This window comes from Lepus europaeus, chromosome 19 (genome assembly GCF_033115175.1).
Source record: "Lepus europaeus isolate LE1 chromosome 19, mLepTim1.pri, whole genome shotgun sequence".
Taxonomy (NCBI): Eukaryota; Metazoa; Chordata; class Mammalia; order Lagomorpha; family Leporidae; genus Lepus; species Lepus europaeus.
Genome location: NC_084845.1, coordinates 2,821,330 through 2,837,950, shown reverse-complemented (window position 1 = coordinate 2,837,950; position 16,621 = coordinate 2,821,330). Strand labels below are relative to the sequence as shown.

Sequence of the window (16,621 nt, the reverse complement as noted above, 5' to 3'; positions counted from 1 at the left end):
TCTCCCTCTCTGAGGATGGCGAGGTCGGTACTGGAGGGTCACTGGGGACAGCTGAGCTGAGCTTGACCTTCACAAAAACCCACTTTGCAATTGAAGATGGGGTGTGATCCTCACCTGGAATAAACTGGAATCGAACGTTGGAGGGAACTAAGGAACTGGGCCTCGATGAGCTAGGATCCACTTGCTCTTCGGAAGTGGCTGAAGTCCCAGCTTGTCCCAGGGCCACGTGAGATGCACATGGTGTGGGGCTTCCTTTTAGGTACGTACCGCAGTAGCTTAGTCACTCTTCTGGGAGCGGTGTTTGGCGTGGCCTCCAGCACACCTTGTACTTGGCTCTGAGTCTCACTGCCGTGGTTCGTGTCCCCTCAATGCAGGGCACTGCCCGGAGTGTTCTGCTGACTGCCTTTGCGTCCCCCAATCTGCTCTGAACCTGGAAGGGATGCAGTGTGATTAAAATGGTGGTTCAGGCGGGCATTTCAAACGTAGCCGGCAGCCAGGACTGGAGATAACCCAGGCCTCACGGTTTCAGGTCGGACGTGGGTGGACTGTCCAATGCTGACATTCCTGTCTGAGTTAGTCCAGCCCCGTGAACCCTCTGAATTTTTTTTAGTAAGGTAGGGGTAGAATCAAACTTGGTGGCTTGTTGACGCTATGAACCATTCAGAATCAACATCAGTGTTCGCAGTCCTGCCTTCTACAGGCCTTGAGTGGACGGGACATGGACAGATTCTCTACTGGGCAGCCCTTCTTGGAGCTAATGCGTGGTTCCCAAGTAGCCACACGTTGCTTTAGTTTCCAGCTCCGAGTTGGGCTTCCGATTTCGGTCCTGGGCTTCCAGGGGCAGCATTTCGGATAGATGACAGCCCTAGTGACCACAGAGATGCAGGACAGTCGCTGTATGTGCCGGCAGGTCTGGAGTCGCTCCGAGGACTAGGAGTGAGTGTTCACGTGACTTCCACTTTGTTCTTCACTCAGATAAGCCAAACCCATACAAAAACCGGATGAAGGAAAAGTTCCAACTCGTATGGATCCAGGAAACCAACCTCCCAGTCCCCGAGAGCTTTTACAAAGAATCGGTAGGCATGGAGTACGGCATACTGACCAGGGCTGCTGCCGAGGCACCTGGACCGGCCACCGTGGCTATGAACGGTCCAGAAGGATGTGGGAAAACGACGATCCTGAGGAAGGTGATGCTGGAGTGGGCGGAGGGAACCCTGTGGAGGGACAGATACACCTATGTCTTCTTCCTCAGCGTCGACGAGCTGAACCGTGTTGTAGAAACGAGCTTGGCGGAGCTCCTCTCCAAGGACTGGCCCGAGTCTGCGGAGTCGCTGGAAGATGCCTTCGCCCACCCGGAGAAGATCCTGTTCATCATGGATGGCTTCGAGGAGCTGAAGTTCGACCTGAGCGTGAAGACGGACATGTGCGGAGACTGGAGGCAGCGCTGGCCGACGCAGGTGCTCCTGGGCAGCCTGCTGCAGAAAACCATGCTTCCGGGATGCTCTCTGGTCCTCGGGTTCGGGACGCGGAGCATGAAGAACAACGGGTTCCTGTTGAACTGCCCGGTGCTAGTAGGTCTCCAGCCGTTCTCCGAGCACTACAGGAAGCTGTACTTCTTCCACTTCTTCAATAACGCGGACGAAGCCGTGCAGGCGTTCGGCTTCGTGAGCGACATCCCGCCGCTGTTCGTGCTGTGCGAGAGTCCCCTCGTGTGCTGGCTGGTCTGCACTTGCGTGAGGTGGCAGCTGGAGAGGGGGGAGAGCCTCCACATCGACCCCGAGACGGGCACCTCCCTGTACGTCTCCTTCGCGGCAACGGCGTTCAAGGCGGGGAGGTCGGATTCCCTGACGCAGAACAGGGCGCGGATGAAAAGCCTGTGCTCCCTGGCTGTGGAGGGGATGTGGACCGAGGCGTTCTTCTTCCTCCAGGAAGACCTCAGGAGGAATGGCATCTCGGAGTCCGACCTTCTCATGTGGGTGGGCATGCGGCTGCTCCGGCGGCGAGGCGACGGCTTCACCTTCAACAACAGGTCCCTCCAGGAGTTCTGTGCCGCCCTGTACTACTACCTCCGGCAACCCAAGGACCAGCTGAACGCGGCCATCGGGACCGTGGGCCAGATGGTAGCGGCCAGCATGGGTCGCGTCCACACCCACCTGTCCCAGGTCGGGGGGTTCCTGTTGGGGATCTCGACCCATAGGATTCTCAACCAGCTGGAGGCGTCCTTTGGCTTCACGCTGTCGAAGTCGGTGAAGCCGGACATAATCCAAAGCCTTAACATTTTGGGTCAGCACGAGCCCGATAAGGGGGAAGTGAATTTCCAGAGGCTGTTCGCGGCCTTGTTCGAGACTCAGGATGAGGACTTTGTAATGAAAGTGATGAATTTCTTTGAGGAAATCTTCATCAACATCGAGGATACCGATCAAATGGTCATAGCTTCGTACTGCCTGAAGCATTGCCGAAGCCTCAAGAGACTGCACCTCTGTATCAACAATGTGTTTCCGTATGACTGCTCGTCGCCCATAAGGTGAGCGCATTGGTTAATCCTCTGTCTGTCCCCTGCACGCCATGCCTGCAGTCGCTTTGGTGGTCAGTGGGGAATCCATGGGTCCTTGCACTCGTGTGGTCGACAGCCTGGGTACTGCAGCCAGAAGGCATCCTCCCGAGCCCTGGTGCTGCTGGTGGCTCCCAGTGGGACCGTGAGCAGCAGCTGGTAGAATGTTCGCCTCCTACGTTTTTGCCCGTGTCCCTGTTGGCTCTGCCGACTTCTGCTTTGTACCCTTTAATTGGATTCAGAAGATCGGCTTGCAGCTGAGAACAGAGACGTGGCCCTGTTCCCGACCTGCCTGGAGATGGTTCCCTGCTCCCTGAGGGGTCTCCGCGTGTTGACCACTGCTCCCGTGACAAATATTCTCCCCTGCAGGAGGGGTGGGGAAGGTGGAGTAGCTCGTCCAGGGTCGCGTCGTGAGTCAGTGGGAAAGCCACAGCTGGGTCCCCTAACTGGTGGTGGATCCGTTTTCTTAATGGCTATGCCGTGTTGACTCAGTTCACCTGGCTGGACTTCTCTCTCCCTCCTGGGTGAGGTGAGCTTGGAGGGGCCCTGGGCCGTTGTCTGTCTCTGTACTGTCTGGCGTTGAGCTCGGCTCCTGGTGAGAATCCCGCTGTCCGATCTTCTCAGTGAGGTTCAGACGATCTTCTTCTGGCGGGATCTCTGCTCCGTGTTCAACAGCAGGAGGTTCCAGGTGCTGAAACTGGACAGCTGCATGCTGGACGATGTGTCCATGAGCATCATCTCCAAGGCCTTGGCTCGGCCCGCCTGCAGGATCGAAAGCTTGTGGTGAGTTGGGTGCTTCCCTGTCCCGTGGCAAGGGGCCGGCAGAGCTCGCTTTTCTCTACTCCGGCCTCCTGGGGAGAGGATCAATGCGGAGACGCAGTGGGACCCAGCGTGAGGGGGTCGTGGCGGCAGAGGTTAAGTACGAGGGCTCTTGACAAGTTCGTGGAAAAGTGCGTGCGTTTCGGGTTGTGGCGCCAGGTTAAGTGCATCTTCGAATTCCCAGGAATGTTTTGAAGTACAAGTTTCTATCTGCACAGACCTGGCTGTTAAGTGCAAGTGGATCTGACTGACAGGTCCCCCTGAAAGACAAGCTGCCCTGCGTGAGCTGACATGTGCTGGGTACTCCAGGCAACGCTCACTTCCTACCTGTCATGACAGCGCCTATGTTCCCTGCAGAAACTGGACTGAAGAAACTTAGTAGTTTCCCAACCTTGCAAATAATAGCAAGACCAACAGCAAAAATCTGGACCCAGTTTTAACTCTGGAACCAGCAATTGAGTCCTCACATACCTTGTCTATCTTAAACCAAAACCCCAAACTCGCAGCTACTGGGTGCTTCCTCGCAGGCAGTCTTGTCTGTGTCACTCACTCCGGCACGTGTACCTTGCCTGTGGATGAGGGACCGGGCTGGATCTCACAACGCAGAGGCACAAACATAGTTTGTATGTGAGTTGCTGCGGCTCAGATTAACGTGGGATGCACCTGACACTTCCCTTGTAACACAAAGGGTGGTAGGTACAGTGGGGGGACGTTGGGGACATGAGATGCTGGCAGCCTGAGGTCCTGTCTGAAGACCCCAGCAGAAATCCTCTGTAGGCAGGGCTAACCAAGATTGACAGGTCACGGGAGGGGAAGCCCCCAGGGGTGTCGTGCTGGGGCCCTGTGACGCTGGCTTACCTTCTGCAGGTGCAACTTCATTTCTAACTTTGGAAATGGCATTCAGTTCAGTAAGGGGATCCTTCACAGCTTCCACCTGAAGTACCTGAACCTGTACGGCACCACCCTGTCCACGGATGCCGTCACGTACCTGTGTGAGACGTTGCGGTACCCGGCGTGCAACGTGGAGGTGCTCGTGTGAGTCCCTGGCCTGGGCGTGCCGCGGGGAGGTCGCAGTGTGAGTGTGCCCTTCGGCTTTCCTGGAGCTCGGGACAGCCGTCCTCACCCCTCGGCTTTCTCTCCTCGGCGTCGGGCCGTGCAGACCCTGTGGGGAGGTGGGGGTGGATTGTGAAGGCAGGGCCTCCTCCCAGGAGGCTGGTCTGACTCCCCAGCTCTCGCGCTCACTTCCATGGCGTCTCCTGGGCACCTTGCCTGCCCTCTCTCGGCTCTGCCCTCAACAACACGGGCCGAATCTTGGCTCCATTTCCTGCTGGAGCTATTCGGTGAAACTTGAAGCTAGTGGCATGATCTCGAGCGTGATCTTGCTGGGAGACTGACACCACGGAGCCGGAGGGAACATGCTGGCCCCAAGACCCCTACTCCTCTTGAGGACCGTGCCTGGGTTGCTTCCATCCCAACCAGTGATGGCTAGGCAGGGCCTGCCCGTTGCTCACAAAGGGAAGTTGAGGTAGCAGTGGCCAGAATCGCCTGACATCCACCAGGTCTGTCCCAGGTCACTGTCGGCAGGAATTGAAGACCCGGTAGGCACAGTCGGACACACCGCTGACTTGGCTGCCTCAAGTTGCAGTAGCCGGACTGATAGGAGTTGTTGGGCTATGGGATTCCTAGAGATCTGGGCCTTCCAAGCCTTCCTAAATCCCGGCAACCCCTCTGTCTTTCTATGCTAATTCTCTCTCCTCTGGGTGAACGTGCAGACTGCTTTTGCTCTTGCATAGTTGATGGCACCGCATGGAGTGTTTCTTTTTAAAGATTGAGAGGCAGAGTTGGGGAGAGATGGAGAGAAAGGTCTTGAACTTGCTGCTTTGCTCACTTGGGCCATCTTCCACTGCCTTTCTGGGCCAGAAGCACAGCTGGATCAGAAGTGGAGCAGCTGGAGCATGAGCTGGTGCCCGTAAGGAATGCTGGCTCCACAGGTGGAGGCTTAACCTACGAGGCCCTGGAGCCGGCCCCTGCGTAGGTTTTTTTTTTTTTTTTTTTTTTTGCCAGGCAGTTAGAGACAGAGTTATAGACAGTGAGAGCGAGACATAGAAAGGTCTTCATTCCATTGGTTCACCCACCCCCCCGAATGGCCACTATGGCCGGCACTGTGCCAATCTGAAGCCAGGGGACGGGTGCTTCTCCTGGTTTCCCGTGCGGGTGCAGGGCCCAAACACTTGGGCCGTCCTCTACTGCACTCCCGGGCCACAGCAGAGAGCTGGACTGGAAGAGGAGCAACTGGGATAGAACTGGTGCCCCAACTGGGACTAGAACTCAGGGTGCCAGCACTGCAGGTGGAGGATTAGCCAAGTGAGCCACGGTGCTGGCCTGTACTACATTATCGTAATGTGCTGATACTAGGCTGACAGCATATCTTGGCTATTGTGAACAGTACCTCTATGAACACGGTGAAGCAGGAACGCCTTTGCTACGATGAACTCATCTTTTGGGTAAATACCCACTAGTGGGATGGCTGAATCACACGGCAGTTCTATTTCAAGTCTTTACAGAAATCTCAAATCTCCAGCCTGTTCCCTACAGTGGCTATACCCGCTCATATTCTGGCTTTTGTACATTTTTCTAAACTTACGTATTGGTATCTTATCCCATTGAAGGTAAGGTGTGAAGAACATGACAGTTCTCAAGATGTCTTTGTATTGTGGCTTTGCTTACCTGAGCAGAATTCACTGAGCTTCCCGAATCTGGATCAACGTTGATGTGGGGTTCTGAACACACGTTCCCACGACATCTTTAAACATGGCTTGTGCCCTACTCCCCCTTAACCTTCCTCCTGATCTGAGAGGACCGGTTCCACCCAACTTTGCATCGAAACTCTTGGGTAGAGGAGGCACTTTGGAGACAAGCACTCCATGTGGCCGAACTTGGGTAAGCATCTACCTCTGAGTAGGATGGAGACGGAGAAAACCGGAGGCAGCTGTGACAGAACCACGTGCATGTGGGGTGAGATGATGTCAAGGACTTGGCAGGGCCTTGCTACCGGCCCCTGTGAGTCGCACGAGGGCTCGGACCGGGCTGTGTCCACCCCCACACTTGGGCGGGCATGTGTGACGAGAAGTGCACATCCTGGTCTGCATTGCTACTTCCTGGTGCAGATCTCCAAAGCCCTGGTGCGTTCATGGACGTTGGGTAGAAGCAGAGGTCTTGTCTTAACACTTGGTCTTTGACTGTTGTTCCTGACGCAGACTGGAAATCTCCTGGGTGCTAGGAGCAGCTTACGGACATGGCTCTCGGGCTCCTGATGGGCCATGGTCCTTCTGGGCATCAGTTCTCAAGTTTGGGCTTTCTCAGCCCTCCCCCCTCAGGGGGAGGGGAGCAGCGGAGTGGAGGGAGTAACTAATCGTGCCGGCGTGACGGAGGCCCTGTGAGACTGCCCACAGTGTGGAGTCTGGGGGCTTCCAGGCTGCCAGACACGCCGTGCCGTGTACCCCTAGAAGCCCGGGCAGCTTCCCTCCCAGATCTTCCCTACACTTGCTTTGTCTGGCTTCCATCTGTCCTTTATCACATCGCTTATGTATGTACCAAACTCGTGGATGGAGTCCCCGAGTTCTTTGATGCATTCTGGCAAACTGAGGGGAGGGATGGGGGAACAGCAGACTTGGAGCTGGTGGCCAGAAGCACAGGCAGACACTTGGGTCTGCCTCTGGCACTGGAAGTGGGGAGCAGTCTTGCAGGGTGGACTCAGCCTGGATCTGCCCACAACTCGGGGTGGACAGTGCCAGGGTTGAGGTTAAGTACACGATCAGTATCCACCGAAAGCCTCGGACTGAGTGGGGGGGAAAACCCCACATAGGGTTTGGAGACCAGAGGTGATGTGTTCTGTACTGGGGGTGTTGAGTCCACCTGAGTGTGAGAGGGGCCAAGAGCAGGCTTTGCTGTCGTCTATAGCACTGTGGCCAATTCGGTCGATAACTGGATTTGTCGAATTCCATGTAACACAGTTTGGGGGCTTGTCCTGTTCCTTGTAGGACGTGGAGCAGCACCCCTGCCCCTTGCCCACCAGATACCAGTAGCAAGCCCTACGTTACTAGAACCAAAAGTCTGCAGAGGTTTCCAGGTGTCTCCCAGAAACCAAAATTGCACTTGGTTGCGAATTGCTGGCTTACGTGTTTCCTTGCTTGAGTGGAAAGCCACAGGTGACTAGTGGGGAGAGTCTGAGTCTGGTGGGGCTTTAAAAAGCTAGGACGCAGACGCTGGGTTGCCAGGTGCGAGACAGAAGCGGAGGTGTCACTGGCGCTGTGACCAAGCTCGCGTAGACTGCTCAAAGCCTCCTGCCGTCTCTGTAGGTTGGGCAATTGTGACCTCTCCAGTGAAGTCTCTAAGGACCTCGCCTGTGTCCTTGTCTGCAACAAGCTCAAGTCGCTCTCCTTGATCGAGAACGCCCTGTGCGACGAAGGCGCGAACGTGCTGTGCGAGGGGCTCAAGCACTCCAAGTGCGCCCTGCAGACGCTGATGTGAGTATGTCTGGGGGACCCAGTGTGTGCACCGTCATTCCTTGATCCATGGTGTCTCCCCCTGGAGTGTTGATCTAGGGTTGTGAAACACTGTAGCCACTGAAGATTGTATCACCTAATCCTCAAAGTACTTCTAAATTCTCAATTTGTGGTTCTTTGAGAACACTTGACCTAGGTACCTATAGTCTGATCGGGGAAAATGAGAAGATTGTAGGCGAAACCTCCCACAAGAGCATCGGGAACTTGAGCTTTCTTCCTGCTGGGGCTCGTGGGAGGAAGCAGGAGGGAGTGGGGGCCGGGGAGCAGCGGTGGTGTGTGGGGCCTTTGTCCATGGGACCACCTAGGGCTGGCGTGCCAGGTGTGCTCCAAGTGTGGAATTCATGGGCAGTCGCCTGGTGAAATGTTGGCTTCCCCGGCAGGCAACCCAGCTACACCTGGGGGTTGGTGGTTGGTAGCTGTGAGGTGATGAGTTTGTATCTTAAGCTTCCTTTTGTCAAGTTTTCAGCATCGGGCATGCAGGAATTAGGTGAAGTTTTAGATAACTTTGGTTGAAATCACCAACTCGGTTTTCACTCTTTCCAATTGTATTGCTATATAACTGACATAACTGTATATATTTAAGGCATACAATGATGTTGGCGGGAAGTAATTTTTGCAACAGTTAATAGGCAAATATTTTCTAATAGTTGCCTTATTGTATGGTGCGAACACTTGAACAACCTTGGGAAACCTACATATGTAGTGCAGTATGGTTCAATAGCAGAAAGTTACTTCATATATGTGCTTAAATGTTACTGTAGACCAATAGATTAACGCACTCATCATCCCACAGTTGCATATTTTTGTTTGGTAAGATGCCTAAAATCTACGTTTGCCAAACACTTAAGTACATAGGATGCAAACTTGTCTGGTAAACTGCATTAAACCAGCAGTGGACGCCGGCGCAGAGATGGGGTGGTTTCTATCTCGAGAGCTGGAGATGGCTTCAGTTATCACACTGGATTCCATATACCTCCTTCTGTATCTGTGCCACCGCCACAAGTTCGAAACCCTTCATTGTCCTGAGCGACAGCGGCATGCAAGGGACAAGGGGAGAGCCGCCCTGTGGCGCCCTGGGGGTGTGGCCGTGCACAGCTTCGTGGGCTGACAAACCGACGTGTGTGTCTTCGCAGAGTAAACTTCTGCTGCCTCACCCGTGTCTCCTGTGACTACTTTTCCCGAACCCTCCCGAGCAACATCTGTCTGTCCACCCTGGACCTGGGGTCAAACATGCTGGAGGATGAGGGGGTGGCGACTCTGTGCAAGGCACTGAAACACCGGAACTGTACCCTCACGGAGCTGTGGTAGGTGTGGCCCTGGCGCCTCCGCGTCAGCACTTCTGGTGTTGGCACTGGGAGGGAGGGAGACCGGGCGAGTGCTGTGGTCCCAACAACAAATTGCGATGTGGAGTCCTTGTAAACTGCGCAGAGTCTCCCTCGTCCCCAGTCCCGAGCGCCCTTGGCTGGGTGAGCTTGCTGGGGAGGGAGACTGCACAGGGGATGGAGCTGGCGAGCTGGAGTTACACAGGGGGAGAACTGTGCTCAGACTGTCCCCTGGTGTGGCCAGTCAACGCCAGGAGGCGCGGCATGGAGGACGCCCAGTCCTCACACTGCCACCTGGGTGCTGCCCTGCCTGCGTAAGTGACACTGAACAGGCCACCCCTCTCCCCCTCATTCCCAAGGGACTCTATTTTATGGAGTCTCACACATGTGCAGGTGGGGTGCTTGGGTGTCGTTGCAATATTGGCACCTCCTGAAATCTTGACTCGGCTTGTTGGTTGCTACAAGGCGTTGAGCCAGTTCCTATCCTCTCAATTCCAATAGCACCCTTCCTGTGTGTGGCAAACCAAAATGTCTGCCGATGCTGTCACAGTTCTCCCATCCCCCAGAGAAATCGTGCTTGAAGTCAAGTAGAGAGAAATGCGTTGTATGTTACATGCATGTCTATGTACATCTGTACTGGCGTGTATCTACCCACCTAGCACTATTCCATGTGTTGTGTGTTCAATCCATCTCTTGCTTTGTGTCTCCAACTCCTGTTTGTCTATTGGAATTGATAATCCATCATCCGACCACTATCTGTCTTGGCTGTCTCACATCTATCTAAAATCCATCTCCTCTAACCATGATCTATCACCTGTCCGTGAATCATCTTGGCATCCCTCTCTGACAGCAGGTGACAAAGACTATGGGGAGAACGTGTGCTAGGGGCTGCAGAAGGCTGGGAAGAGGCCCCTTCACAAGCTGGTCCTGGGAGGCCTCATGACAGGTGCCACTCGTGGGAAGACTTGAAGGCCACGAGGGAAAGCCCTGCCGATGCCTGGGGCAGAAGCACCTTAGCCAGGGAGAACGAGGGCAGAGGCCCAGATGGAGGGAGGCAAGAGAAAGGCCACAGTGCCGAGCAGGGTGGGGAGTGAGACCTCGGATGTGGCTGCACCTGCGTCGGAGCACCGTAGGCGTGCGTGGTGTTGGGTGCCTCGTGTGTGAGTGGAAGCAAGCTTGGATCCCAGAGTGTACACAGTGTGTGTGTCTCCAGCCTGACCAGCTGCTACCTCACTCCGGCTTGCTGTAAGGACATTGCTGCTGCCCTCACTTGCAATGAAAGTCTGAAGACCCTGAAACTGGGCAACAATGAGATCAAGGATGCCGGTGTGAAGCAGCTGTGCGAAGCTCTGAAGCATCCCAAAATCCGGTTACAGCATCTGGGGTGCGTCTCTGCGGAGGGGCACCTGTTTCAGGAGCAGGGGGGGCGGGGCCCTTGAACGTGTCTGGAGGACTCTGATGAACGCGCTTTCCTGAGGGACTAGGGTCTTGGTGCTGTGGGTGTCCGGGGCTGGATCGTGCTGGGTGGGCCTGTTGGGGGCGGGACTGTCCAGTGCCTCACAGGAGGTTCGGCAGCCCCGGCCCCTATCGGAGTTGCCAGTAGTACCCTTTGGTTAGGTGAAGTCTCTAGCCATGGCGCCACGCCTCTCCCCGGTGGAGAATGGCTGGCATAGAGCAGAGCCTCCTGCCAAGACAGGAAGGGGCAGGTGCAGCCGCTCTGCCTTGCAGCCTGGAATTGTGTAAGCTCACCACGGCCTGTGTCGAAGACCTCGCCTCGGCTCTCATCATCTGCAAGTCCCTGAAGAGCCTGAACCTCGACTGGATCGTGCTGGACCACGACGGGGTGGTGAAGCTGTGCGAGGCCCTGTCCCACCTGGACTGTGTCCTGGAGCTGCTTGGGTGAGTGGGTGCTGTGTTGCTGGGCGGTGCGTGGCCTCGGTGAGGGCAGTCACCTGTCCAGCTTGCTCGACCTCAGTTTCAGTGGTCCTGGGGCTGGACAGTTCTTCATGGCGAGGATTGTCCTATGTGCTGTAGGTTCTTGGAAATATCCACTCATAGATGCCTGTAGCTCCTCCCTCGAGTTGAGGCAATCCAGAATCTCCAGGCATTGTAGGATAGCAATGGTTCTGTCCTTGGGTGACCCTGTCTTCTAGCAGACGCTGGACAGACAGCATCTCCTGCTTTGCCCATGATCACGCAGCGGCAGATCGGGGCTGGCCCAGGCTGAGCAGGGTGTGGACTGAGGGGTACGATCATAGAGAGCAGCAGTCGGTGTGTTCCGAATGCTCACCTTGCACTTGGAGGGGCCCCCGTGCAACAGAGGCAGGGTTCACACTGGGCCGCCTGCGGGGGTGACACACGGAGGACGTGGCTGTGCATACAGCGGTTGATGTGCCCAGCCCCGCGCTCTCTGCTCTGTACCGGGACTGGGAGTACTGCGTAGGGGTAGTGAGTGAGGTACTGGGTTGGGAGAGGTGCTCCGGTCAGGGCAGGGCATGACTGATGGAGCAGCAAGAGCCGTGAGGCTGAAACAGACGGGGTTCCTGCAGAGACGGGCAAAGCTCCGGCTGCCCTGAGCACAAGCTCCCCTTGTCCTGGCCACACCCCGAGAGGGCCACTCACTGCCCCTCCTTCCAGACGACACAGTGGCTCACAGGGATGGGCTGCCTCTGCCTGGTGCCCCGGGACTCGGGCATGGTCAGGTTGACCTCGACAGTAGGTGCGAGGGCTCCAGGCGCTTGGTGGCTCACAGGGATGGGCTGCCTCTGCCTGGTGCCCTGGGACCCGGGCATGGTTAGGTTGACCTTGACAGTAGGTGCGAGGGCTCCAGGTGCTTGGTTCTTAACTGCTGTGCTTGCCTGGAAATGGCCACAGAGCTGTGAGTGGCGTGGGGAGGGCCGCAGCCAGCACAGAGGCCCTGAGGTGGGGCCGGGCTGTGTGCTCGCCAGGGCTGGCCAGGAGACCAGGGCAGCTGTCCGGCAGAGACCACCGTGCTCAGAGAAGAGACCTAGCTCCTCTAGGCACGTGTCCAGTATTAAGACTTGAATGATAAAACCATGAATTTTCTTTGATCTACTTGAAAGTCGGGGATAGAGGACAGACAAACCTTCCACCTGCTGGTTCACTGCCTAAATGGCCTCGACTAGCAGGGATGGGCCAGGCTGAAGCCAGGAGCTTCTTTGGGGTCTCCCGTGTGGGTGGCAGGGGCCCAGGGACTTGGGCCATTCTCCGCTGCTTTCCTAGGCCATAGCAGAGAGCTGGATGGGAAGAGGAGCAGTCAGGACTTGAACTGGCTGCCCATATGGATGCCAGTGCCGTAGGTGGCAGCTTAACCTGCACCACAGTGCTGGCCCCCAAGATCTTTATCTTGTCTCCCCCTTATCTGACCACCAGCTTCATACCTAAACATTTCCTCTCCAGAGTAGCAAACGCAAACCAGTGCTTCCTAGGTAAGCTGATGGCTGTATTGCATCTGCAACCAAAAGGGAGCTTACGCGTCTTCCCTACTTGGGAAAGCCAAGGGTAAGGAAACCTCACTGTGTGTGCAAACGGCAGTTGTTGACCTGCCAGCTCTCCCCCACTTCCTTGTGCAGTTGGAGCTGGACAGGGACGTGACCATGAACCCCAAGAAAGGACACAGGGAGTGTGGGGATCCTGGGAACACTGATCTTGGGGAAACCTGTGTTGCAATCAGCGCAACTTTGTAAACCAATCTTCTTGATTTTTTTTTTTTTTTCTGGGACCCATGCACTCCAACAGTTACTATTCGAGGTATAAAAGAAGGATACAACCTTATAAAGTGATCACCTTATGAGAGAAAATCGGGGCTTCTCTTTTGGTTTTGAATGTCTTTTTTATTTTTTAACTTGAAAGGTTAAGTGACAGGGAGAGACGGATCTTCCGTGCACTGGTTCACTCCGCAGATGGCTGCCGTGGCTGAGAAGCCAGGAGCTTGGAACTCCCTTTAACTCCCTCTGGGTCTCTGCTGATGGTGGCAGGGGCCCAAGCACACAGGCCATCTTTTGCTTTCCCAGGCATATAAGCAGGGAGATGGGTTGGATGTGTCACAGACGGGACTGGAACCAACTCACATGAAATGCTGGCGTTGTAGGGGGTGGCCTAGCCAGCTGTGCCACAATGCTGGCCCCAGTAAAAGTCAGTCACTATGAAGATAAATTTTTTTTAAAGTATTTTCTTTGCAATAAAAACGATGTGAACTAAAACAAAAACCAAACTGAACATAAGAAAAAGCTACAACTGAATGGTATCCCCAAAAATAGGGGTTAAGTTATATTTTCTGAAATATTTATTACACTGATGGCTGACTTAAAACATGACTTAAAGGATTCGATAAATTACTGGTGACTGACAACCAGCTCTATGGCAGTGGGCTCGGGAGACACGGACCTGGAGGGAACTTGAAATGGTGGATGAGACTGAAGTATTTATGGGTAAGACTGGTTTGAGCATTCACTTTAAATCGCCTTAAAATTGGGTAAGAGGTGTATGCAGCGTCGGCCAAATATGAATATTTCAGCTCCCATCTGCTGGTTGTACCCCTTAAGTACCTACAATGCACTTCCCATCTGCGGGTCTACCCTTAAGAACCCGCGATGTACCTCCCATCTGCTGGCCTACTCTTAAGTACCCACAATGCACCTTCCATCCGTTGCTCTATCCTTAAGTATCCACAGTGTCTGAGGCTGGGCCAGGTCCAAGCTGGGCACCAGGAACTCAATTCGGGTTCTTGCAGGGACCCAAGTACTTGAACCATCACTTGATCCTCCCAGGATGCATGGTGACAGGAAGCTGGAATTGGAATGGAGCAGAGACTCTTTGAAGTTCATTTAATTTGTAAAGGCATGGTTAGAGGAAGAGAGACGTCTTGGGTCTGTTGGTCATGCTGCAAATGGCCACAAGAGCCAGGGCTGGGCCAGGCTGAAGCCAGGAGCTTCTTGAGCTCCCACGTGGGTGCAGGGGTCCAGGGACTTGAGCCTGCCTCTGCAGCTTTCCCAGGCAGGGAGCTGGACTGGAAGTGGAGTAGCAGAGATCGGCACCTGTACGGGAGGCTGGTGCTGTGGGTGGTGGCTTATCCCACCACGCCACGGTGCTGGCCCAGAGCATAGACTTGAAGCCGGGCTCTCCAGCGTGAACAACCGGCATCTTAACATCTTGGCTGCTAGGCCAAGCCTGGCCCAAATGTGGACAGCTGCTGAAGCTGGCATAAACTCATTACACTAGTTTCTGTATGTCTTAGAGAAGTCCCTGATGTATTCAAGTGTGTTTAAAAAATAGTAAATGTACCTGGGCATATACAAATCAAATTGGAAAATCTGACCCTCTTATTATGCCAGGCAGAGTTAGACAGAGTTAGAGAAAGGACTTCCTTCCGTTGGTTCACCCTCTAAATGGCTGCCACGGCCGGTGCACTGCACCAATCTGAAGCCAGGAGCCAGGTGCCTCCTCCTGGTCTCCCATGCGGGTGCAGGGCCCAAGCACCTGGGCCATCCTCCACTGCCTTCCCGGGCCACAGCAGAGAGATGGACTGGAAGAGGAGCAACTGGGACAGAATCTGGCGCCCCAACCGGGACTAGAACCCGGAGTGCCGGCACTGCAGGTGGAGGATTAGCCTAGTGAGCCATGGCGCCGGCCAAAATCTGACCCTCTTAATGTTTTATGTGGACTCGCACTGTGCCATGTAAATCAGTGTCCTTGTTCCAAAGGATGGACTCAGGTTCTCTGCCAACTGAATGCAATTCTTAGTCCTTATCAGGGAAGAAGGACATGGAGCAGGCTTTGGGCTGTAGAGAGGTGAATGATGTGTGTAAAGACGTTATTTCCATTCCCTCAGGCTGGACAAGGCTGTGTACGATGAGGAATCCCAGATGCTGCTGTCCTCCGTGGAGGAGAAGGTCTCCCACCTGACCATTGTGCACGAGCCTTGGCTGCAAGAGGAGTACAGGATGAGGGGCGTGGTCCCCTTGGGGAGCAACCTGAAGTAACGCTGTCCCAAGGGCTTGTCTTGCCTCCTCCCACTTCCCCCTGTCCTGCAGGTGCACGTCAGGGCAGTGGGGGTGTCTCCAGGGCTTCTCCCCGACAGTGCCATAGCCATGTGCTTGGGAGTGGGCTTCTGTGTTGGTGCTGTTGGTACGTGGCTCTACCCTCTATGCTCCTATTTGGAGACTCCATCCTACCTTGCAGTATCTAAAGCAATAAATACACGGAGTGAATGCTAAGTGTTTGTAAAGCTTTGTTGTTTTTTTTTTTTTAATGGAAGTCTTGTGTGCAGAAGTTTGAATTGGAAAGATCCTCTGATCCTTTTAAACTTAAATGAAAGGCAGAGTTAGTGAGATGTCTTCTAGCTGTGAACCAACTTCCCAAATGGCCACAGTGGCCTGGGGCTGGGCCAGGCTGAAGTCGAGCCTGGAACTCCATCCGGGTCTCCCACATGGGTGCAGGGGCCCAACGACTTGGGCAGTTCTTCACTGCTCTCCCAGGTGCGTTAGCAGGGAGCTGGATTGGAAGCGGAACAGCCAGGACTGGAACCATCGCTCATCAGGGATACCAGTGCTGCAGGCAGAGTCTTAACTCCAGCCCTGTCCTGATGCCTCTGGCTTGGAGGTCGTGCTGGAATGTGCCCACAGATGGAGTTGGTGTCACTGGATCTTAACAGAAACCCAAACTGTCTCTAGTTGGTCTGGCTTGGGTTTGGGTCCTAACCCCAGTGCCACATAATCCCAAGTGTTGATACCCTGAAAGATCGAAATATCTAAAGTCTGCACTCTCAAACCACAAGACTGCAAAGATCTTAAATTTCAAGCATTTTTTAAAAGGGGGCTTATTTGAGAAAACATAACTGCTTCATAAGCCACTTGACATAAGACTGGCGACAATAGATTTCTGAGCGTTGGCAATGGTGTGGACTAAGGACAGTCCATGGGCACTGCAGTGTAGACACTGCTCATAATAGGTGTTTACACATTTTGCTTTCTGACCTAGCTCCTGGCTAGTAACTGTCCCCAGCTTGGCAGCTGGTCTCCTGTTGTGCCTTGATGGACAAACTGTCTTCTGGTACACTTGGACAAACACTGACAGGTCTCCATGGTGTGTGCACATTACCCAGAGAATGGAGATCATGAGAAACCTTAGTTGTCAAACGCAGAGGTGCAGTGAATGTTGATAGTGCACAGGGCTCACATGCGCACAGTGTGTGACAGCGGCCTTCTAGGGAGCCGGATCTGCCAAGAGATGTACCACGCGGAATCCTCTGGGAGTACGGGATTTGTATCTACAGCAGTACAGAAGGTGCAAAGACGCAATGTGTTGAGTAATGAACTGTAGATGCTGAGCACCTAGAGGGCAGG

At 54.5% G+C, this 16,621-nt stretch overlaps 1 protein-coding gene across 1 annotated transcript; it reads left to right on the top strand.

Annotated features, from left to right (window-relative positions):
* Positions 1-1,082: 1,082 nt before the first annotated feature.
* LOC133748674 (NACHT, LRR and PYD domains-containing protein 9-like) lies at positions 1,083-15,259 on the top strand. The gene is made up of 8 exons (XM_062177607.1): positions 1,083-2,524; positions 3,176-3,334; positions 4,238-4,405; positions 7,729-7,896; positions 9,069-9,239; positions 10,471-10,641; positions 10,986-11,156; positions 15,109-15,259. The coding sequence occupies exons 1-8, from the start codon at positions 1,083-1,085 to the stop codon at positions 15,257-15,259; spliced, it is 2,601 nt and encodes an 866-aa protein (XP_062033591.1).
* Positions 15,260-16,621: the final 1,362 nt, after the last annotated feature.

What these genes read in the sequence shown, in the direction of transcription:
- LOC133748674 (XM_062177607.1), top strand. Translation starts at nt 1,083, where the DNA reads ATGGAGTACGGCATACTGACCAGGGCTGCTGCCGAGGCACCTGGACCG. An exon ending in GACTGCTCGTCGCCCATAAG is followed by an intron (nt 2,525 to 3,175) that starts GTGAGCGCATTG and finishes CGATCTTCTCAG; the next exon opens with TGAGGTTCAGACGATCTTCT. An exon ending in TGCGCCCTGCAGACGCTGAT is followed by an intron (nt 7,897 to 9,068) that starts GTGAGTATGTCT and finishes GTGTCTTCGCAG; the next exon opens with AGTAAACTTCTGCTGCCTCA.